This window comes from Trematomus bernacchii, unplaced genomic scaffold (assembly GCF_902827165.1).
Source record: "Trematomus bernacchii unplaced genomic scaffold, fTreBer1.1, whole genome shotgun sequence".
Classification (NCBI taxonomy): domain Eukaryota; kingdom Metazoa; phylum Chordata; class Actinopteri; order Perciformes; family Nototheniidae; genus Trematomus; species Trematomus bernacchii.
Window position 1 is genome coordinate 16,440,621 of NW_022987648.1, and position 22,145 is coordinate 16,462,765.

The 22,145-nt window shown below is 39.0% G+C and overlaps 1 protein-coding gene across 3 annotated transcripts; it reads right to left on the reverse strand.

The window, feature by feature from the left end:
• Positions 1-744: 744 nt before the first annotated feature.
• On the reverse strand, positions 745-21,905 carry ikzf2 (IKAROS family zinc finger 2). 3 transcript variants are annotated; one of them, XM_034134268.1, is made up of 9 exons: positions 21,507-21,905; positions 20,189-20,271; positions 18,718-18,765; positions 13,537-13,638; positions 10,388-10,579; positions 9,571-9,738; positions 6,601-6,738; positions 6,208-6,339; positions 745-5,350 (listed from the first exon to the last, which is right to left on the reverse strand). In XM_034134268.1, the coding sequence occupies exons 3-9, from the start codon at positions 18,743-18,745 to the stop codon at positions 4,539-4,541; spliced, it is 1,572 nt and encodes a 523-aa protein (XP_033990159.1). In that variant the 5' UTR covers positions 18,746-18,765; positions 20,189-20,271; positions 21,507-21,905; the 3' UTR covers positions 745-4,538. The 3 variants fall into 3 exon arrangements, with proteins under 3 accessions (XP_033990159.1, XP_033990160.1, XP_033990158.1); XM_034134269.1 differs by lacking the exon at positions 21,507-21,905 and adding an exon at positions 20,390-20,969 and having other exon boundaries at positions 10,415-10,579; XM_034134267.1 differs by lacking the exon at positions 21,507-21,905 and adding an exon at positions 20,390-20,966.
• Positions 21,906-22,145: the final 240 nt, after the last annotated feature.

The following is a 22,145-nucleotide window of genomic DNA, read 5'->3' on the forward strand; positions in this document are numbered from 1 at the left end:
TCACTTATATGTATCTGACCTTAAATACAATAATTACCAACTGGCTAAACCCCTCAGTGCTTTACAATCAGGGCTTCATTTTTCCTATTCATGATTAATGACCAGGAAATTGACCTATTAAAGTTTAGCGGGACATTTGTCCCAGCATATAATTCCACACAGAGCATGTTATTCGTATGACATTGAACAGAGCAGTTGTTGTCATTCAGCTGAAAAGCAGAGAAATAAACTGTGGTGAGAAATAACTTGCTCCATGGGCGGTAAATGATCCAAGACACTATGACCTGGCTTTTCTGATAAAAGTATTTCATTCAAATAGAACACAGTAGGACGAAAAGTCTGAATATCCTGTGAATAGACAGTTTCTAATCCATTATGTCACCTGATGATGTTGTCTTTGTCTCATTGGCTATTTCCATTTTTGACATAACAGCACAAAACCACATTGTTTACATTTTACTAGGGCTGATTTTCTCCTTTGGTGATTAGCGTCAAAGTTACTGTTACAACAAGAAAAAATGTAGATTAAACCGTGGCAGAGAAAGAAAGTCAGTCCTCCAGACATGTAAACCTTTTTCAGTTTCTGGCCCTTGCACATCTTCACAAGATTCAACCAATGTATTTTTTTTTCTCACAATAAAATCTTTAATTGTATGTAAGGATACAGTTTGCATGTTTTGATTAAAGTATATAACAATATGTTTGTCTTCCTTCTCTTCAAAATTCACAAAACAGACAAGGCAGTAAAATCATATCTTTAATAGAGAGAAACCCATGCCTTAAAAATATACAGTGTGTTCTTCATTGGAGTGTGTCTTCATGTTATGTCATTGATGTTGAAAACAGGACTGATCAATTATCTAACTTCCTTCACCACACTCTGTTGGACTAATTCAAGTCATGAAAAATGACCAGCTTCTTTTTGATAAATAAATCACATATTATAGGACATAAAAATATACAACCTATTCAAATACCTGAGAGCCCTCGATTCAGAAAGTTGATATCAATATCAGAGATCGGCACACATTTCTGGATAATTTCAATATTCAGTGCCAAAATACACACTTTTCATAAATTATTTCTTATAAAATACAATTCACCTGAACCCTGCCACTTAGATTTTTGTAAACATTTTTTTAAACTTAAAAAAAACAAAAGTTCACAAAACTATTTGCATGAACATTTCAGCAGAAAAATAGACATTCATTACGTACATTTTCAAAATTTACAAAAACATCCCCGCAGTCGGAAACAATAGCAATGATTTCGATTTTTCAAGTAAACCTCTCACACAATAAGGGCTGCCTTTTTTCTTTTTTGTTCATATGGCTGCTTCACTTAAAGAATGTGTAAGGCTGTCCTATTACATCTCTTTGAACATCCTGTCTTTTATAATGCCCATTTCAAGTTAATTGAGTACCGGTATGTTTATTTATGTTCCTCCTTCATGTACTATGTAAAGGATATATTGTTCAATGAGAGCCTTTGTCTTAACATTTAAGGTTTTGAGGAATAAATATATACAGGAATGATTTCATAGAGGAATGTATAGAGTCAATATCACAACTGCGAGATGTAAACAATTTCCAGTATCAATACGTTACAGACAGTAGGTTTTTTTGCTAGCTGAGCACCAGTTAAGCATACGAGAAGCCACATGTAAACATAGAAAAAGCTGCCTTTTGATCACAGGTAGACATTGAACATACTTTAGAAGAGTAAATCACTGAGTTAAACCTTAGAAGATTATCTGTTTATGATGCTAACAAGTGTAAAACTAATAATGCTGACAACAAATAGTATTGTAAATCAAATGTTTCATGTTATGTGGATTTTTCAAGATAACCCGTGTTCTGTCAATTATTGTTTCACATTCTCTCTACACTTTATTTAAAGGAATCCAATTCTGTCTAGAGTCAGGGCATGGACATAAAGTGCAGGGTGAAAGTGCAGCCTTCCTTACCAAAATCAACCCTCTACACATTGTAATGATGAACAATAGATTTGGAGGTGGCGAGTGGCTAATTATCTAACTCGCTATTTACATTTTGCATACATGAGCATTTTAATGTCAGAGGAATGCTACAGTTTTAAGAAGTGCCTTCATGGTTAAACTATGACTCCATTTACGTTTACTCTTGCTGTCTCGTTCTGTATGCAGTCTGTATAAGTCATACATGAATGTAGCGCCATTATGGCAAGAAATCGACCTGAACCCATGCCAACCTAATAGCATCAAAAAATCCCCTTGATTTCCATGATTTTTTCCTTTTAATGCATGTAGCTACAAATAAAGCTGCATTAAGCAACATGTAATGGTGCCAAGGACAGAGCACCCCCAAAAGATAGTTGTTGATGTTTCCCTGTAATTTCAAGGACAAACAAATAGGATGATAAGATGATTTGTAACCTTATGGATAACAGCACCATTCACAAAGACCCTACCCAACCCTTATATCCAAGGAATGAAGAAAAAATATCAAAAATGAAACTACTATATACTGTATATATACACAGCCATCCAGCCAAGCAAGCACACATTGGATTGGATCAAAAAGATGATCCTAAAGCATGAAGTGAGGTACATCAGAGAGAAGCAACCCATGCAGTGTCTTTAACCTCCTCTATCCCTTTGGTATCTATTGCCATAAAGCATAAGTTTAAGTCATTAAAAGTTACCTCTTGCTATTTCATGGTGTCAAGCCAGTTTCAAACAAAATATGATACTAGTTTAGGAATCCTAATGTGTTCTCAAACTGCAAGCAACACAAGCCACGCATCACCAGGATCTAACATTGTTCTAAAGGAAAAACAAGGAAACGAGTTAATGGCCAGAATGTTCCGAAATGTCTCTGGGTAAAAAGCCTTTTTTCTTAATATTATATTTTATAGAACACATTATTTTTTTACAAATATGATGAACTAATTTCTGACTTGTTTTACAATTCCAAAATATACAAGCTAGCCACAGGGAGTTGGTGATCTTCTTCTTCTGTGCTACTAGTAGTATTCAAGTGCTTTACCAACCACTGACAATTGAAGAAAAACTTGGGAGGTGTAAATACTGTAAACACTAAACAATTGTATTGTCTAAAGAATGCATGCTTTGGAATAGATACCTTTAACATAAGTTAGCTAGCTTACACCGCTAGCATGGCTGCTATCGTAGCTTGCCTTTCCTCAAGTGTAGCAAAGGCAATACCACATTTTTTTTTTTGTATGTAATGTATTATCCTTCAAAGTGTATTAAAGAAGAATATCACATAAGCTTAATCTTACAAAGTGGTTGTTTGGAGGTAGTTCTCTGTTATCAGATAGCTATGTAGCCTTTTTACAGTGTTCAACATTTATTTGCATTTGCTTGTATTTGTTTGTGAATTAAAACATTCATTTATGATAAGACCTACCACACTTTGCTTCCAAACCTGTCATTTCCATCTTTAAATTAAGTTTATTTGTGTTTAGTGACATGTTCATTGGCCACTTGTATAAGTATTTGGACCTCAATTAAAATGAATTTGTTATTCTCAAGGTGTTTAACCTTTATATACTGCATCTATATTTATATCTACAGGACTACAGGACTGAGTCTCGAAAACATTATTCACAATGTATTCACTATTGGAAGAATATAGTAAATAAGTACATTTTGAAAGTTTGTTTTGAATTTTTTAAACCTGGTAGTAATCTATATATCCTAAATAATTTGAATTGTGCAGTAATACACAAAAATACAAAATCAAAACTAAGAACTGATGACTGAAGACTGCTGGAACGACTGGTCATATTTCCACAGCTGCAGATATATCAGAGACAATTAAACATATTGCAAATAATTCCAAATGGACGGCAGGTTGCTTGCAGCTAGAACACACAGCAAAGGTAGACATCAACATTATCTGTATTCCACCATTATTCATAAGAAAAAGAAGCATAACTGTCCATGGCAATATCATAAAAAAGAATGAAAAAGAAAACTGCACAGATCCTGTGAGATATTCTAGAGTAAGTGGGCCAGCTCATTAACGTACTGCTATTATGTCTATGAAAAAATCCCCAGTGGTATTATTATAATATTATTATTTAATACAAAGGTAAGGAAGTCCTTAAATTTGTCGTTTCTTGTTAATTATAATATTCTATATAGTTAAATTGTAGTTGTATGCATTCATTACTTGCATTAAGCCTGATGACAGAAAAAGCTCAACACGAGACATTTCCAAATAAGACTACAATTAACTAGTCAAAGTCCTCTGGCAGCTGCTCCGTTATACAATTAATCAACATTTTGAGAGAAAAACGTACCTTCCTTCTACAATAATAATCTTAATTAGATATGTAGAAAATGTGTCTTTGGCCCATACCTTCATATGATTGTTCAACTGTTCATTTTCACAATAAGTAGCTTAAAAAGAACTATGCTATGATTGTGCTACACTTGTCTACAGCCATCTCGGAGTCCTGGGGGTAAGGACGGCTATCAGGCTATTGCTCCTTTCCCTTCTTTGCCTTTCCCCTAAGTCCTACCCATCGTCTTACTGGAAGGTGTGTTCACCGCGGACTATGTGAGAGGAGAACTCGTAGCGGTCTTTGCTGCGGTGACCACAGATGTTGCACTCCAACGGATCTCTGTATCCGTGGCAACCCATGTGGATGGTGTACATGACATGGTCCAGGAAAAGCACCCGGCAGTGCTCACACTGGAAGGCACGCAACTCCTGGCCTTCTCGTCCGAACACCCGCACCCCTTCCCGGTTTGCGGGCCTATCTGTGGCCACTCGTATTATCCCAGTCCCCATTCCTGCCCTGCTTCTAGGCGATGTTTCTGTGGCTCGCTCACCAGAATAAACTATCGCTGGACTGGCTCGAGACCGAGGGCCAGGGGCCTGGTTGCTCCCGTGGTAACCCGGCCTCTCATGAGGGCTGCTTCGAGCTGAGTCAGCAGAGTCACCCCCGCTGTTGTTGGGAGATTCTTCTTGCCCTGGATGGCGTAGCTTGGCCTGCCTGTTTAAAGTGGTGGGACCATTTGTGGTGGGAGGATTGAGGAAGTCATGGGGCCGAGGTGGATGTAGTGGCAGCGTGTCACCGTTTCCTGGCCGATCTGCGCGTTGGCCCATTGGCAGGACTTGGTGGAAGAGGGGGTTGACCATGGGAACGACTTCAGCCATAGAGAGAGAGGGACCTGGATGGTGGAACATGGGCCGGAGGTTGTCCGATCCCAGGTACGTGATGGCATTGCTGATGGCCTGGTCCATCATGTGGGCCGACATCAGTTCAGCCTGCTTGTCATACTTAAGGCCCCTCTCATAGCCTAGCTCAGGGTAGCCGTAGTGCACCATCTTTTCACCTGCATGAAAGACAGTGGCACTATGACTGTGTGGAACTGATTTAACAAGACTATACCAGTTTACAAATGTAAAACACCCATCATAACAAATATCAATGAAATAGTGTAAGAGGAGGGTAACTCTTACTTTAATCGCAAAAACAGGAGACAATAAATATGTTAATAAATATCAGCAGGGCTTGACATCACAAAATGTTCTTTCTTATCAGTGAAACTTATTTGTTTGAAACTTGGCATGTTTTTCATATTTTATACTTCATATGTATATCGTATGCGAGTCTAATAAGGTGGAAATCCCCATCCATCTACTTCTGCACTGTTTAACCCCTGCAGAACAGGGATGCGGTAAGCTGTTTTCTCTCGATAAGAGCTATGCCAAAGTTACAGGTGTACCTAACCACAGAGTGAAAAACATTTCCTCGCCTCTCAGCCAACCGCTTGCTCAAGCTTGCTCAATCTTTTTTTTCTAATAGTGCGACAAATAAAGTCAGATTCAGACAAAAAATCTGTCTTCATAATAAGGGCAGGGTATGGCGTAGATATATAATACTTTATCAAGCAAAAATGAAAAGGAAGGGAAAGAGTTACTTAAACTAAATATGTAAAAAAAGTATTAGGTATAACATATTTCAATTCTAGCACAACATAGAAATAAGAGGCAACACTTGTGCGAAGCAATTATTGAGTATGTTATTATTATTATGCTTCAAGTGATCTGTATTGTAGTTCATAAATTAGGAACACAATACAACAACACATTTTTTAACCACTACAGGCCAGCTGGTCCTCACTGACTTTTCACATTTATAAAAAAATGAGAGAGCCATTGACTGCTTGGCTATGTTTAAAATACCCACCCACAAATTTCTGCGGCGTGGTGCTCTTCCTCTTGCCCACGTTGCTGTGCAGCCTCTCAATAACAGGTGGCCGATCAAAGGTAGTCATAGTGTTGGGCTCTGCCATGGGCCTCTGCTCTTTAGGGACCTCACCTTGAAAGTGTGAGGGGAAGGGAGTTAGAAAGAATATATATATTTAGTTTTTTAACTAGACGGACTCTTACACACATAAAAGTAACATTGAAGTGTTTTTTTGTACTGCTCTCTTTATGAGATTATCTCCATACCTGACCAATTGCATTAAAAACAACAAATATATAATCCATTAGTTAATTTAAGCGCTTTCACAATTTACAGTATTACCGTTTCCATTACACATTAGGCCTCCTTAATTTTTGAAAAAAAAAGATTTACCTGGGTAAGGGCAAGAGTTGGCATTCGGATCCAAGCCAATGCCCTGCAAGTAGTTGTGGCAGCGTTCTTTATGTTCCTCCAACGAAGTGCGTTGTTTATAGCTCCGCCCACAGAAGTTACATTTGTGTGGTTTGCCAACTAAAAATGACATCAAGGGAGAGCATATTAATTTCATTCACTGTCACAGACAGTGAGAGTGGGTAGCGTCCAATGAGATAAAGCAGAATGCCACAATGTTCAGGCGGTGCGTAGTAGTAAATACTGTGTCAGTAGTACAAACTAACCAAATGAGATCATGGATGTTCCACTACTAGTCTGAGTATTCCACACAACTGTTGCCAGACAGTAAGACGGACCAAAACTTGTGGGCGAAAAAAAGATAGCTGCATATGCTTTGGTCTCATATAGCTAACTCCCACTGCTGACTGATGAGTGAATGGCGGAGTTGTCATGCATCCCATGGTGGTGGTAGGAAACTGACTCCAATGGTAAACTGCTAAGGAGGTGGGGTGTGATTCATTGTGCCGTTTCTATGTATTCAATTATTTCCTACATCGTCAGGCAGAAAGATGTAGAAGACATTTCCTATCTTTCTCGCTGTATCAATGAATGGACGGATCACTGCTATCAAAGGATAAGTAAAACTATAAATGATTTTATAAATGATAATAAAGGCACATACAGTTTTAAGGAGTTGACAGGAAAGCTTAAATATGAGACAACAGTTGTTGCCAGTGCCACCACCAGTGAAGTGTTTCCATACTGAGGAAAAAGTAGATTTACATGTGTTTAAAACCTTAATTCTGCACTTATGTGAATACAAAAGTGTGTTGAGGTCTGTGTCCTGTGGTAGAGTATGCTCAAGACTAGCATCATGACTCATAAAGGGACTGAGTGAACTGGAGGCCACATAAGCGTACCGATGTGACCCAGACTACGTTGTTAGCAATGCAATGTAGTAATATATTCACTATAATAATGGTGACAGCTATTACTAGAAGAAGATTCAAAGCACTTATCACTGTGAGAACAGAGAACACAGACATGTTTCAGTATGAGGCCTGGAGGCAGTAACACAAACACACACACATATAAAGTTAGGTTATGGGTCACACGTGAACAAAAGTACTCTTTCTCCCACAGAAAATTATGCTGAGGTTTTGTTGGCATTAAATATGTTCTACAAGAAGAAATTAATATTCCACTAGCTGTAAATGTAACATTTCTTCCCCTGAACTACTTCTTGATTCTTTGAATGAGGGAAATAAAACCCACTTGTTACAGAATGACATGACCAGTCATGGCCAATCATGCATCAGCATGCACTTTTCTTTTAAGTGAATCATGTGGAATGATGACATGTTTTCTGCTGTATCTGTACTCTTGTGGTCTATGTGTGACATTGTATCTGTAGAACATGAAACTACATTTATGGTTGATTGAAAAAAAAATGGGTTAGGAGAGTATAAACTGACAGAAAAATGGTGGCTAATGACAAAGGGTTTCAATATTGCTAGAGTGTGGGTAGCTGTACCTGCAAGGTCATTGCAGTAATATTCATATTGAAAGAGTAACTACAGAATGGAACATCAACATGGAAAAGAAATGCTGCTTTTCTGCCGTGAAGCCAAAACAGTAGAATAGGCAGTATATAATCAGGTATAACTCCAGTGTTCTCAGTGGCTCACATCTACACACAACATAAACTTCATTCTTTTTTTCATATTTATACAACCACCCACACACGACCTTGCGCAGATGTTGGAGGAACCTAAAGATCCACCTTTCAGACTCTATTCTTATTCATGCAAATGGCACACACTGTGCACTCAGACTCACTTGACTGACTGCATTTGGCTAATAAACGGGAACTTGCTAGAATTTAAATCAACTGTCTGACAAAATGTGAAATCCTTTTCCACTCAATGGTTTGGATTATTCTTTCAACAATATACTTTGCCTCAACGCATGATGTCATTTTCCAACATTTAACTTAGCCTCAGGGACAGCACACACTTTTGTTTTACCACTCTTTTTCTCTTCTCACTCTTATCTAACCTTTTTCCTCAGCCTCTCATTTAATGCTATATTTGCCTCTTTTGGCTACACCTGCTCTTCATGGCAGGGCACCAGGCAAAAGACAGCAGAAGTACTACCTAGGGTGGTGAGTACATATACCTAAGAGAACATCATGACAGTACAACTTGGCCACATCACATTTCTCACAATCCCTACTGAATGACTAGAGGAACACAGATGTAGCCTACCACTCATGATTTTACAGGAATAAGGGGTCGGGGGATGTTCCAAACTAATTCAGCTTAACAATAAAGGAAGTGAAAGTAGTAAAATGGTCATGGTTGATGGTGGAAAACAGATGTACAGTAGGATGACAACTATTTATAAAGCCATTAAAGAAGAAGCATCTGAGTGGCAGCTGGGAAAGAGATTACAGACATTTGTAAACTCTAGGACGCACACCCAAAACACACTTCACCTCAATTTGAAAAGGGAACTGTGGATGAGTAACCCAGTGGGGGCATCATTGGCAGAAATGACGGTATTGTCTGACCTCGATTTCAAAGGTGCAAAAGAGGGGAGAGCATATCCTCCCTGATAGGAAAGTGGGTTACAGTTGAGCGAGACAGCCAGGGCTCCCCATGTGTTTCTCAACAAGTAAGGAACAGCATGTCCTTGGTACCTAACCACAAAGCACTCGCAGCGCTCTCCAAATCATGCACATACAAACAAAACACCTTTGCGTCTATCCAGCAACAACATGAGAAAGAGAGTCACCAACCAGCATGCTACAGTAAGTTAGTTCTTACAATAAACACATTAGGTCACAAAACATTAATCAGGAAGAAAATATTTTACGTCTTATATAAAAAAATGGTGTAAGTAAGTGTTCAAGGTAACAGGGGTGGATAAGTATGAAAGGGAAGAGAAGAAGGTGAGGAGGAGTCTTACCAGCATGAGTGCGCAAATGCCCGCTGAGAGCATCGCGCCGTCGGCAGGCGTAGCTGCAGAAGGGGCATTTGAAGGGTTTTTCGCCTGTGTGCAGCTTGATGTGTCGCAGCAGGTTTCCCTTCTGGGTGAATGAGACGCCACACTGGTTGCAATGGAACGGCCTGTCACCTAATAGAGGCAGGGACAGGAAGTCAATACCACAATGTGGAAGATGTTTTTAAGAAAGTATCAACAACTCTGAAACCTAGTTCTGTTTTAGTAACTGGCAGTTTACTTTATCTCACCATGGGTAGAAAGCACTTAGCAGTCGTGTATATAATTCTCAGAGAAAAAAGTTGCCTGTACTGTTTTTACCTGGGTACATTCAAGAGAATGTAAATTGAATGGACGAGAGTTTGCATGTGTCTCTGGCGGAACGATACAGTTAAGTTCACATTTCTGATTTCCAAAGGCCTCACAACTACTGTCTGCTGTTCTAATGCCGAATCTTTTGATCTGCAGCCAGTTGGAAATATGATCCCAATGCTGTGACAACCAGAGCAGTCATGGCGTCAGTTGGAACAGGTTGCGGGGGATTCCAAGGATATTTTTCCATAATAATAATTCCAAGTCAGGGCTATTGTCCTTCAAAGAAAAAAAACAAAGAAGAAAAAGCAGAGCACTCCACACCCACGATTTAGGATGACACGTTTCTGACTCACTCTGAAGATAGGGAATCGTACAAATTAGCCAGATTCTGATCAATAGATGGCCGAAGATGTACCTCTTTAAAGAATGACACACTTTCAATGGCATTTGGACATATAGTGATCAATACCGTTTGGTTGTCGGCTTCCGGCCTCACCCGTCAGGTCTGGCTCAGATGATCCATCTTGTACATTGCTTGGGCTGCCAGTCACGGATTCGTCCAAGGCTGATCCTTCCTCCCCTGTTTGGCCTATTTCATCAAGGGCTTGGCTTCTGTTGTCGGCCTCTTCCGCTGTTTTTTCCTCTTGCTTAATTGTTACTTCTGTAAAACAAAAGCAACGACAATCCTGACATTGCAAAGCTAAATTTAGATATCTCAGGATTCATGGGAGTGCCATTAAATGACTTGTACTACAAAAATGCTCAACAGTAGCCATGCTTTACACGACAAATGTGTGACCTATGTTTGCCCTGGTTCTGATTTCTTGGTCAAGAATAAACAGTGTACACTAACATTTTCTTTTTTTTGCAAACGGGTGGAGTAAGGCTAAACGAGAGGCCACCTACAACCCGAGATTGTAGCTCTTTGTTAGATTAGAAGTTAAGTTGATTAGCCTTTTTACAAATGAGTTCAACTGTGAAGGCCTGAAATGAACTGTGCTGGTCTCAGGATGGACATATTGGCTGGAGGTGTTATGGGTTGGCTGTGTAAACTAAATTATATATATTATTAAATGGGAATGTGCAAGAGGCATCCTTAACCATCCATTAACGTATAGGCAGCATTAGGATGGAGTCACACATTGACAAGAAAGAGAGAGACAAAAAGCTAAACAGGCTGGTCTGGTTCCTGGCTGTCCCTGGGGAGAAAAGGGAGTGTCAGAGGCCCTGTAGCTGTACCTGACTATCAGTGGGAGACCGGCTGGATGACAAGGGCAAAAGATTGTTTAACTGTGTGTGTGTCTGTGTGTGCACGCATTGGGTGCGTGGGTGGCAGTGGAGGTAAAGTATTCACCACCTGCAGTCGATACTTATCAGTCACCAATGATTACTAATACTCGTACAATAACTATCCAGAATATAGCAAACAACACAGCTACACATAGTTTCCTTCACCTACATTATTCTCACTCAGCTGGATTATACTGTATACAGTCAACCTAAAATCCAAATTCTCAACTTCAAGAACCTGGTTCCGGAAACAAAGGCAAAACGTTGCTTTTTTAGGTAATTGAGTTTTCTTATTCTGTACGAACCACAATAGCAGTATAAGATGAAACAATTCATGGGCAGGACTTGAACCTCTTATCTAACACAGGATAAAAGATGGTAAAAGAGTTCTTCTTTCTTAGAATGTCCAGACACTCACACACTAAAAGCTACACAATCAAGTTCTCCTTTTTTATAAAAAGGCATTCTGTGATCAAGCAGAATACGGTATACGAACAGTTTGTTGTGCTAAGTTTAACTTTGACAATCCGTCAAATGCAAGACTATCAAAACCATTTGCATGCTCCACAAATTCATCAAACTGATTTTCTGAGTTTGCCTTTTTATAAAGTCTTCTCAGACTATCATGCGGCTATGAGCCAAGATAAACTTGTTATGAATGTATCCCCTTTTGTAAACTTGACTTGACTTGTTCCCAAAAAAAGATTTCAAAGAATCACACGAGGCCAAACATCAACTCTTGGTCTTGTTAATGCATTAGAATGGATGTGAAAGTGGCTAAGTGTGAAAAAGAAACGTTTGGACTTCTTCCAAGCAAAACTTACTGATCCTGATGATCCTGTTCTGGGATGTACTGGGGCAATAATCACTGTGTGAGCATATGTGGTTGTTTCACTAAAGCCTTTCATCTGACTGCATCCACCAACTGTCCCCACAGGCTTTGGAACAGCAGACACTTACTGTAACTCCTTGTAGCTAGTAGAATACATTTAGATAATCAGGTAGGATTTTCTTTTTTGTAGATTACTGAGTAGAACCTTCACAAAGCAACCGCAATTTTTAAGACAGATACTGTATGTTTCCAATGCCACAGTTTGCAAAGAAGAAACACTTATCCCAATACCCACATTGCGATTGAGCCTTGCCTTCGACAGCTGTATCCTGGCAACACGGAGCAGACCTGAACGTCCTTGCTATTCAGCTCCTTGCATCTTTACATCTGTCTATCCAGGGTGGCAGAGTGGAATACAGTGGTCAGATGAGGATACACTCAAAACCGTTGCTACGACAAAAGCAGTGATGAAAAATCATACGAATGCAGTTTGGGCATAATTAAACTCCTCTTTGAGATACAGTGCAGTAGAGTCTGCTAATTATCCGAGTTTTCCACAATCACACAAACTCAAGCGGTAATATCACAATCAATTAAGGGGGTTGCCTAATGGCAGAAATCATTATGAATAAGGCATTATGTCACTCTTAACACGCAACTTGTCACCTGGCCTTAAGGGTGTAATTCTACTCTTCTGCCTTTTATCATCAGACAGTGCACAATGCCAGGACAATTGCTGAACAACATGTGTTTAGGCTTGCAACTTAAAGAGGGAGTGAAATTTGACAGCACTTCATACCGTATTTTCAACAGATGATATGATGCAGTCCTTCTTTTGTAACAGAGCCTCAATAGAAAACGATCTTAGGCAACTTGCAGAATGACAACAGCTCTTATCGGTGAAGAGTATCTCCCTGTGAAAAACATGGCCCAGCTCGCCTCCTTGTATCTCATAACCTGTGGGAAACCAGCTTCCCTTTTTCTCCTTAGCTGCCTTGTCTTGCTTAGTTTCCCCTTTTCTTACTTTGCGGCTTCACAGTGACATTGCTAGAGCTAATTTGAGGCCTCGGGTCAATAGACTGAAAGGAACAAGCAACACTTCTGGAGAAGTGCAATATATCTCAACAAGTGTGATATGGTACAACACGCTGCAATAAGGCATTATTATACAAAACTCTTACTGTGGATACTCTTGCTATCCACTCTAAGTGTTCATCCTAATCCTTTTTTTCCAAATATTGTTTGGGACCAGACTTTATTTGTAGTTTCTCTTTGTGTTTTTGAGTAAGAATGCATTGTTTTGTAATGTCATGCTTTGTAGTTTTCTCCTCATTAAGACAAAGCTAAATACAATGATCAGACTGTATGATCTTGTGAAGAAACTAGAGCATATCAAGTATACATATATATATGTTTAAAGGAGAAACAGTGTTGTTGTATGCTGTGGTTGTTCTTGGCAGACTGCAGAAATGAGGATCTATTGATTGAACACTCACCACTGGGAGAATTAGGACCCTGAGGAACAGTCTGTCCATTAGGTGTTGACGTATCCGCCGACATTCTCGAGTTCTCTCTACCAGGAGAGCATTGGCCGTTACCTGGGAGACAAGCAGAAACACAGCAATCTACATTGTGCTGTACAATACTGTAGATGTTCAACAAATACAATACGGTTATGTGACAGCTCTAAGGTATTTGATGGTGTACAATTTATGCAAATATGTAACTATTGCGCTTTCAAAAGCCAAAAGGATGAAGATGAAAAGAAAAATGTATTAGCATCAACAAAGAGAAAGAATTTCAGAACAAATTGCATTTTGAAGGCAATTTTTGGTATAGCATTCTTACAGATTGTGATGATAAACTCCACATCTAACCTGGGAAGACATATGCAGTCTATTTAATTAAATTAAATAAAAAAGTGAATTGTGTATTTCATTACCAACAGTTTGTATGAAATACAGAAATAAATCTGCTAAGCAATGAGTAATGGAAAAAGTTAAAATCTTTCAAAGCCTAACCTGAATGGTCACAATAGGGGTCACCATACAGAATGCACAAGGCAGCTAACCTAACTGTCTTTATGCACCTATGGTATCCTAATGTCCAGCAAATGTGGATCAGATTGCATCCTCTCAGCAGTCTGTACAGAACCCAGGCTATGGATAGCCCTGTGTCCTGTGTCCTGTGTGGTTTGAGGGAGAGCAAACCAATCCCTTATCCCCTTACACCCTGGCCCCTTCAGGGTCACTATAACAATACAGTGGCAACAGGCAAACACCCCTGCTGACCCAGGTGTCAGATCCCTTAGGAACCAAAGTGAGCCATCTTTCACCAACAGCACAATCAAGGCTTTTCCTGAAGTAGACTCACAGTTATGAAAAACTGGAGATTATAATGACATCATTGCCTTGTGCTTTTAAAATTGATGTAGCAATAGCCGTAACCGAGGGAAATTTCAGCTAAAAAGCAAAGGAAAGTGCTTCAAATGGAACCACAAAGGCTGTGTTACAATCGGTCGATGCTGAACATGTCTGCAATGATCCCTCATACATGAAAAATAAATCTGTGTCAGATCTCCAATTGTTGTGACAGCTCCTCTTAGATTGACAACCTCCTCTATGGCATTGTTCAATTGTAGTAGAGGCCCCACTGAGTGGGGCATACTGGGAGACGTTGTCCCTGACACAATCCCTGGGCCTGGGCTCATGTTGCACAGGTTGGGGTTGGAGGAAATCTCAGGTGACCAACACTGGCTCTCCCTTGGCAATGCTGTCCTGGAGACAGGAGTGGCCCAGATTTGTCATGAAGGATTTTCCATTACTGCATAAGATGCTGACAGCTGCCTAGCAGCACTGGTGCTGGATTGTCTTAAGACTAAACTATTAGTATAGGGTGGTCTGGCTTCAAATGCTAAAATAAGGGTATTTTAAGAAAGAATAAAAGGACCATTCTTGAGTGGCCCTTCATTAGCTATTGATAGCTTTCCAAGCTATTGATTCAAAAGCTACCAAATATATGTTGAACTATGAGTATTGCTGCCAGTGGTGTGTCTGTTTTAATTAACAATTTATAATGTGAAGTAAAGATTTGTTATCGTCAAAAGCCAAGAGCCCGAATTCAAGGCAAACATTTGCAAACAATGAAGAAGTCACACTTTTATTAAGTACATATATGTTGCTTGCTTCTGGTCAAATATGCAGCTAGTGAAGAAGATGCATTATATGCATTTTGCCCAATGTTGCCCTTTAGCGGAAAAATTGTTGTAAACGATTAATTTTGTACAGGGTTATAAATGCTCTTAATCACACACATAAGCCTGCACAAACTGAAAGTTTGCGTTGGCGCCATGCATTTGCTGAGTCAATCCTGTATGAACAGTAAGATCAGGATATCAAACAGTCGAAACTTGCTGGGGGGAAGGTATTTTGAGCAATACAAAATTGGGATGATTTAATATGGTGGCAAATGGAAAGGAACAAATGTGTACACATTGTGAAACTAGTAGGTGTAATAATTGCTGACTTTATCAGTGACGCTGAATAAATGCGTAGTTATACTGAAGTACAGTCATTGTCTAAGAAATCTAACAAGGGTCAATGACATTTCTTGTCTCAGACGTTTCTCAAAGGAGAACACACGCATTTATACGTACAATACAGAATTTAGGTTCAGGAATAGTATGTGATTACAAACATGTTTAATTACACAGAGTGAAAGCTCAATGTGCCTGATGTGTTAACAGAAAGGTTGACATATTCTGAAATGGCTCAACAGTGCCTATGTCTACTTGTCTGAGGAAAAGAATAAGATTCCTTTCCGGAGTGACGAGGCCCTCCATTCTGGTTTGCTGGGTACAGATTGTATGGGAGCTGGTTTTTCCTGTCAAACCCTGAACCTTCCTCAAGACAAGCTTCATAAGACACAGACACACAAACAAACGTACACACCACTGACCCAGCAAACACAAATGAAAAGACAAATAGGAGCATTCATTCAACACATCTTCTAAACATTTTAAGATATTGTATCGGATGGCGTGATGAATTGGTGATAAAATAAAAACAGTAATATGTATACACCAATTATTACAGAAGCAGGTGATACTTGCCAAACAAAAGCACACATTTTATCCATTTATGATTTATATCTGTATATGTCAGGGTTCCCTAGAAAGGAGGGATAACTGACTCATCTACAGATAACTATCATTTGGACTAGGAAAGAATGGTTGTTGATTGATTATGCAATGCATGTAAAGCAAAGTTGGCAGTAAAACAATAATTCTTAATTAATTTGCACCAAAAACCTCCATACAAATAAATGTTTGTGCACTCCCTCCTGGAAGGCTAAATCCCAAGTTAGCTGATGGACATTTCATTACATTTGGTTTTTGAGATGATACTCGACCCAATGTTTCCCCTAGGATAATTACACTAAACTGAACTAAAGTAAACGTGTTTTGTTTCGCAGATTTACTATGATTCTACTGGACCAACATTATATAAAATGGGCAAAGGTCTTGCAGAAGGACAACTTGTTTCACGATTAGCTTTGTTAATGACACAGGAAATGTTGCATTGGTCCATATTTAATGACATTTAACAAAGGCAATAACCCAGAGAAGGGTGGGCTGTGTCTTCTCTCTATTTGAAAAGGCCAAAAAGCACATGAATGACTGACATGAGAAGTGGAGCATGTAAGACAGAATGACATCAAAGTAAATAAAGGGCATGGGTCAAATTGCGATGATTTATGTGAGATAATAATTGCATATGTGATCAATTATGATAGTGTTTGTGGTTGAGAAAAGTAGTATGTTGTGTCTGAAAAGGCATAACGGTGTGTGTGAGTATGATGACCTACGAGAGTGTCAATGACAGCGCATGTGGTTACGAATAATAGCGTGAGAAGAGTGTTAAATAAAAAGCAAGGTTGGTTAGTTCAACAGGAAGGCAGCTTAAATTGTTGACTCTATTATAGAATGGCTTTATTTTCTACAAAGATTTAGGTACTGCTATGAATGTTTGTGCTGCAAAGAGCATTTGATTTCAGCCACTGTTTGGGCACCATGTTTTGTTTATGCAATAGCAAGGTTTCTCTGGTCTTTCAGAAATCCTATACCTTCCCTGCTTTTTTATAATGTATGTTCTGTGCAAAGCTAAGCTTTGAGTTATTAAAACCACACATTGTCAATCAGATATGATTATTCACGGTGTAAGGCAGTATGCCTCATACTAATATTCTGAGTCACAGATACTGTGATCCTTTGTGCATATAGACAATAATGTAATGTACGTAACTGTAAAGCACCTGCACCTAGATATTATTAAAATATTTTACCTTTAAAACACTGTGACATACATTGGTGACATTATTGTGTTTGATTTGTGATGCAGTGAAGTAAATTAGCCCCTCAGAGAATCCCCCGGTGTTTTGGGGTTGAAGTGAAAGAAAAAATTGAGGTGTTCAGTCCTAAGACGCCGACTGGTCTCCTATTTTTCAAGTACATGCATACTCAGGCAAAACATAACATCTGTTACAGTGATAATCTCCACTAAGACTTTTGGATAATATTACAATACAGAAAAAAAGTACCAACTTAATGAAGCTTACATCTGTAAGCTTTGACAAGTCTTTAGTCACAGAGCGAGGACTAACTGAATCACAATATGAAAAGGAAAATAAGTTTCATATTTGCTGTAGTGAGGTCAAATGACATCGGTCATTAGTTTTCAGTTTGAAGTTAGACATTCTCTCTGTCAGACATACATTATTTTGTTTACATGTATTATTAATGTTATTTTTGATAAACACTATGGTATAGTTGAGCGTAGCAGGGTATATCAGTGTTTGTAGGAGAGTATTATGGTGTAAGATTATGACGATGTGTGTCCCAACAGGCATGTTGGGCGAAAAACGTTCTCTTGAAGTCAGCAGTGCCTTGATATTGATAAGTAGAGTGTTAAACCAGCTACATGGGGGTAATAAGGATACAAACCGTGGAATTCCACAAAGATGTGTGTTTCCGCAGTTTCATGCTAACGGAACACATTTTTGTTCCAAAACTATCATTTCAGAAGCGACCCACGGACGGACATGGAGAGAAAGAGCCTCCATTTTTTATTGCGCCACCACCCCAACCACGCCTGCCAAGTGTTCCTTTAAGCACAAAGCCCAAATGGAGACCTAAAATCCCCGCTGATGTCATAAACAACAGTCTACCTGCACACCAAAGCAAAATACAAGGGGGGCAGGGAGCAATATATTCGAGAGACCAGCTCAAAGGAAATCAGCAAAGGGCAATGGAGCACCGCAAAGTGCGCATCCAGTATCTGCTACATTCAACAGGATGTTGGTAATACATATTTTTCTCTAGCTTTAAAGGGTGAACAGGAAAAGGGCTGCAGTCGGGGAAAATCCCTTGAAAGGTTCATGGTGTTGTGATTGCAAAATTATTTTTGTTTGTATCAGCATTGTACGTGAGTAAGTCAAAATAAGGTAATAAAGTCATAATCACAAAAACATAATAACACACGGACGCAAGTGCATCAATATTACAATAATCGCTACAAATAAAATCACACAGAGAATCTGATAAACTGCATGAACTCTGACCATGATGTACAGAAGTCAGTGCACATGTAATGTAGTGCGTAAGCGATATGATAACTTACTTTCACAGTAGCCATCCGGAGCCTCCATTTCAAGTAGCTTTGGGAGTCCTGCAGGAAATAGAAATAAATATTAAAGGCAACTTTAACATTGTTGTAACACTTATTTTTTTTGCGTATTGCATGTCGTTCTTGTCATTTTTCCTAATTATTATTTATTAAACCAAATATTGACATATCTCTAAAGATGTACAGCCTGAACTCTGTTTCATAGTGGGCTTCAGAGTTAGGCTTGATCAAGTACTAATACAAACATCACAAACCTATAGGCTATTTATTAGTTTATAATCATATTTCAGAGCTTCAGATGTATGTATGCAGTATGCTAACTTGAAAAGTACTTTTATGAAGCTACCCAATGAACTATTTAAAATGTGTATCTCCATATTTGCATTTTACAGTTAAAAATGTCTTTATCATGTGTGAGAGCCAAATATTATTGAGTCAGAAATTATGAATAATATGATATCACTATAGTCTCTTATTAAAATGATTTCCCAAATTGGGATCAATAAAGTATCTATCTATCTATCTATCTATCTATCTATCTATCTATCTATCTATCTAAAAAACAGGCAACATTAAATAAATACATGTAGTAGCTCCATCTCTTCTAAATTAAAAAGGGAGGACATTTAAATACTAAATGCTTGGTACATTTGAACTTTTTTTTATGAAACTGGTTCTAGATTGATGAAGCAATTTATTAAATAAATAGCAATAACTTAAATGAAACACAAGACATTCTACACTTAGACACACGCAACATTCTTAAACCTCATGTTTCCAAAACATTTACAGGCATGCCCATAATACATGATATCAAAAACTTTATTGTGAAAGTTTTCAAAGAGTTATAAGGTTATTATTAGTTGATTACATTTTTTAGGAATTGTAAATTTGCATGTTTGTCTCCATCATTATCCATTGACCCATTTGTCAAGTCAACTCTTATTAAGTTAGTGTGTTATGACTTATATACATTGAAATGACATTCCATCCAAGATATATATAAAATACTTTACCATATCCATTTATATATAAAGTCAGATATCTAAAAACATTCATATTATATTATGCCGCAGCAGGACTTCTGGCTTCCTTGGCAAACAGGCAGCTTAACCTTTTCATATTATATAACTAATCAAAGATGGCATTGCAGAAACCTTTTATTTTGGTCTATGCAGAAGGTCCCACAGGCAGCTTATTCGGAATTTAACTTTGATTAAATAGCAGTTAACTGTACAACAAAGACCATGGTAATCTGACTCAGCTACACTTTCCTTAAGGGTCTGAGCTCTTGATTTAGCTTTCCTCTGTAGCTCCATGGACGAAAATGTGACCACTTTATAGTCACATAAAGTAATGTGTTTTAGGTTGTGGTTATTTCTAGATGACAAGCTTCAATTACAACAAGAAAGTAAAATGTTGTAATATTTATAATAAAAATAAAAAGATGGATTCACAAATTTACCTTCAATCGTATCTCCTGTGCAAAGTGAGGTGGTAACTTCAGTCAAAGACAGAGGCAGGGGGTGGTGCGTTGCCTCCACCTCCCTTTAATAAAAGAAAATAGTCAAAATTACCTCAAGTGATCACAATATTTGAAAGAAACTCCAATTTTTCAGGACAGCTTTCATCAACAGTCCAAATGAGAAGAACATTTGATAGTTACTCTGAGCAGGTTCAGAAAAGCCGAGAAAAGTTTAGGAGGAGCGCATCAACAGTGTCCTACAGGTGCGTCAACGCTTCTCCTGCGCCCGTCCCGTCGAGTATTACACTAAAAAGCGACACGATCACATCGATCTCTACACTCACTCGATTCAAACTACTAGCGACATTTCTTCAGAAGTCGCACAACTACGAGCTGAACTGGTGGCGACACAGCTTACTTTCTTTTACAGTAGGAAGACCGAGGGGGGGAAGACTCAACAAGTTGCTGAAGGGAAAGAAAGAGAGGGATGGATCAAACTGGATCCACCGGTTCCTAAGGAATTAGCCATAGTGGCAGGGAGCAGCCAAGCTATTTTCAACAACGAAGAGACTGGAAATCAGTGGCATTGTGGAAAAGCTACTCTGAAGAAGTGACTCAAGGTCGGATCGGCATGCGTTTTAACTGCAGCTGCGGGGAGCGAGAATAATGAGATGTAGTGGCAAATAAGCTGCTGCATGCCCATAAAAGCCATCGAGACCAAGTTACAACCAACCATATGACAGACATTTCAGAATATTAAACAAATTAACCCATTCTCCATTAATATCTGACACTACTTCCTAGTATTTCTAGCCTTCACGTTAGGAAGCCGAATGAATGCACTTCAGCAGCACAAAAGGCTGGGAGAACTGTATTTGGAAGATGATCAGACAGGTTAGGAGAGCGTGCATTTCCCTGGCAGGAAAACAATGCATGATCTCTGACTGGAAATAGCCATCACTAAAACCGTGAAGCCAGTTCTGTTGTTATTGTGGCAACGCGTGGTGTTTCTCGCGTTAAGTGATTTTCACCGGCTGTGTCGCCGGAATGTGAATGCTGACTGGCAGCTGCAATTCAACAGGTTATCCGATCACCGCAGTCTACAGCAGAGCCCGTCTGGCTTTCCATTCATCAGACAGACGCTCCTTGTCTGCCTTTGCCGCAGACATGCGCCTCCAGCAGCTCTGAAGCGTCTGTCGCCCACTGATAGTCGAAATATATTGAATGGCCACATTAAAGCAGCAACACCATGTTAGTTAGGCTAATACAGGATAGCGATTCATGCGCTTATGTGTCTCTCACTGTCTTCTTGAATTACCTTAAACACGTAGGAGTTTATATAATCCCATGAACTTGCACATTGATCCCGAATGAATGTCACGGTTTGGATTAGACTTCATTCTAGCCCGACATGCGCCATGCAGCGCGGACTGAAAGGTAGTTTGGTTCCGCAGCGGCAGCAGCAACAAAAGCAACAGTTGTTAATCCACCACTGACTTCCTCCTCCATCTCCTCCACAGCAGAGCAGAGCGCCAGACAACCCCGAGTTGCTATTCTGGGAAGTTCGTCTGACACACTGAAACTGATCAGAGTGTGTGGACCCAGACTGCCTCTCTGCTCGGTGATCGATAAGGTTACAAGGGGCCTCTTATTTCGGAGGCTGCAGCCAGGTTATATCCCCGAGGCGACGGAAGCTGCCATAACTGCCATACTCCTCAAGTCTTTCCATAGCGATTACAGTGTATGGATACTCAATGACATAATGACTTTAACAGTGACCATATGTTTTATTTATTTTTTATTCTGCCACCAATTTATACGTTTGATTACTAGAGTTATATTGCAGTAATTTTGCACATTTGAGAGAAAGTGCTTATTTTTTTAACAATTATTAAAATGTTTTTTATTTCACATGCTAACTTCTAACATATTTGTATTGATCAGGTGCAAAGATCAT

Bases quoted from the DNA above. Each gene is read 5' to 3' on its own strand.
- ikzf2 (XM_034134268.1), bottom strand. From the start codon at position 18,745: ATGGAGGCTCCGGATGGCTACTGTGAAA. The intron at 9,739-10,387 runs GTATTGATCACT...TGCCTCTATTAG, and splicing joins CGGAAGCCGACAACCAAACG to GTGACAGGCCGTTCCATTGC. The intron at 6,739-9,570 runs GTAAGACTCCTC...TGTCATTTTTAG, and splicing joins GCATTTGCGCACTCATGCTG to TTGGCAAACCACACAAATGT.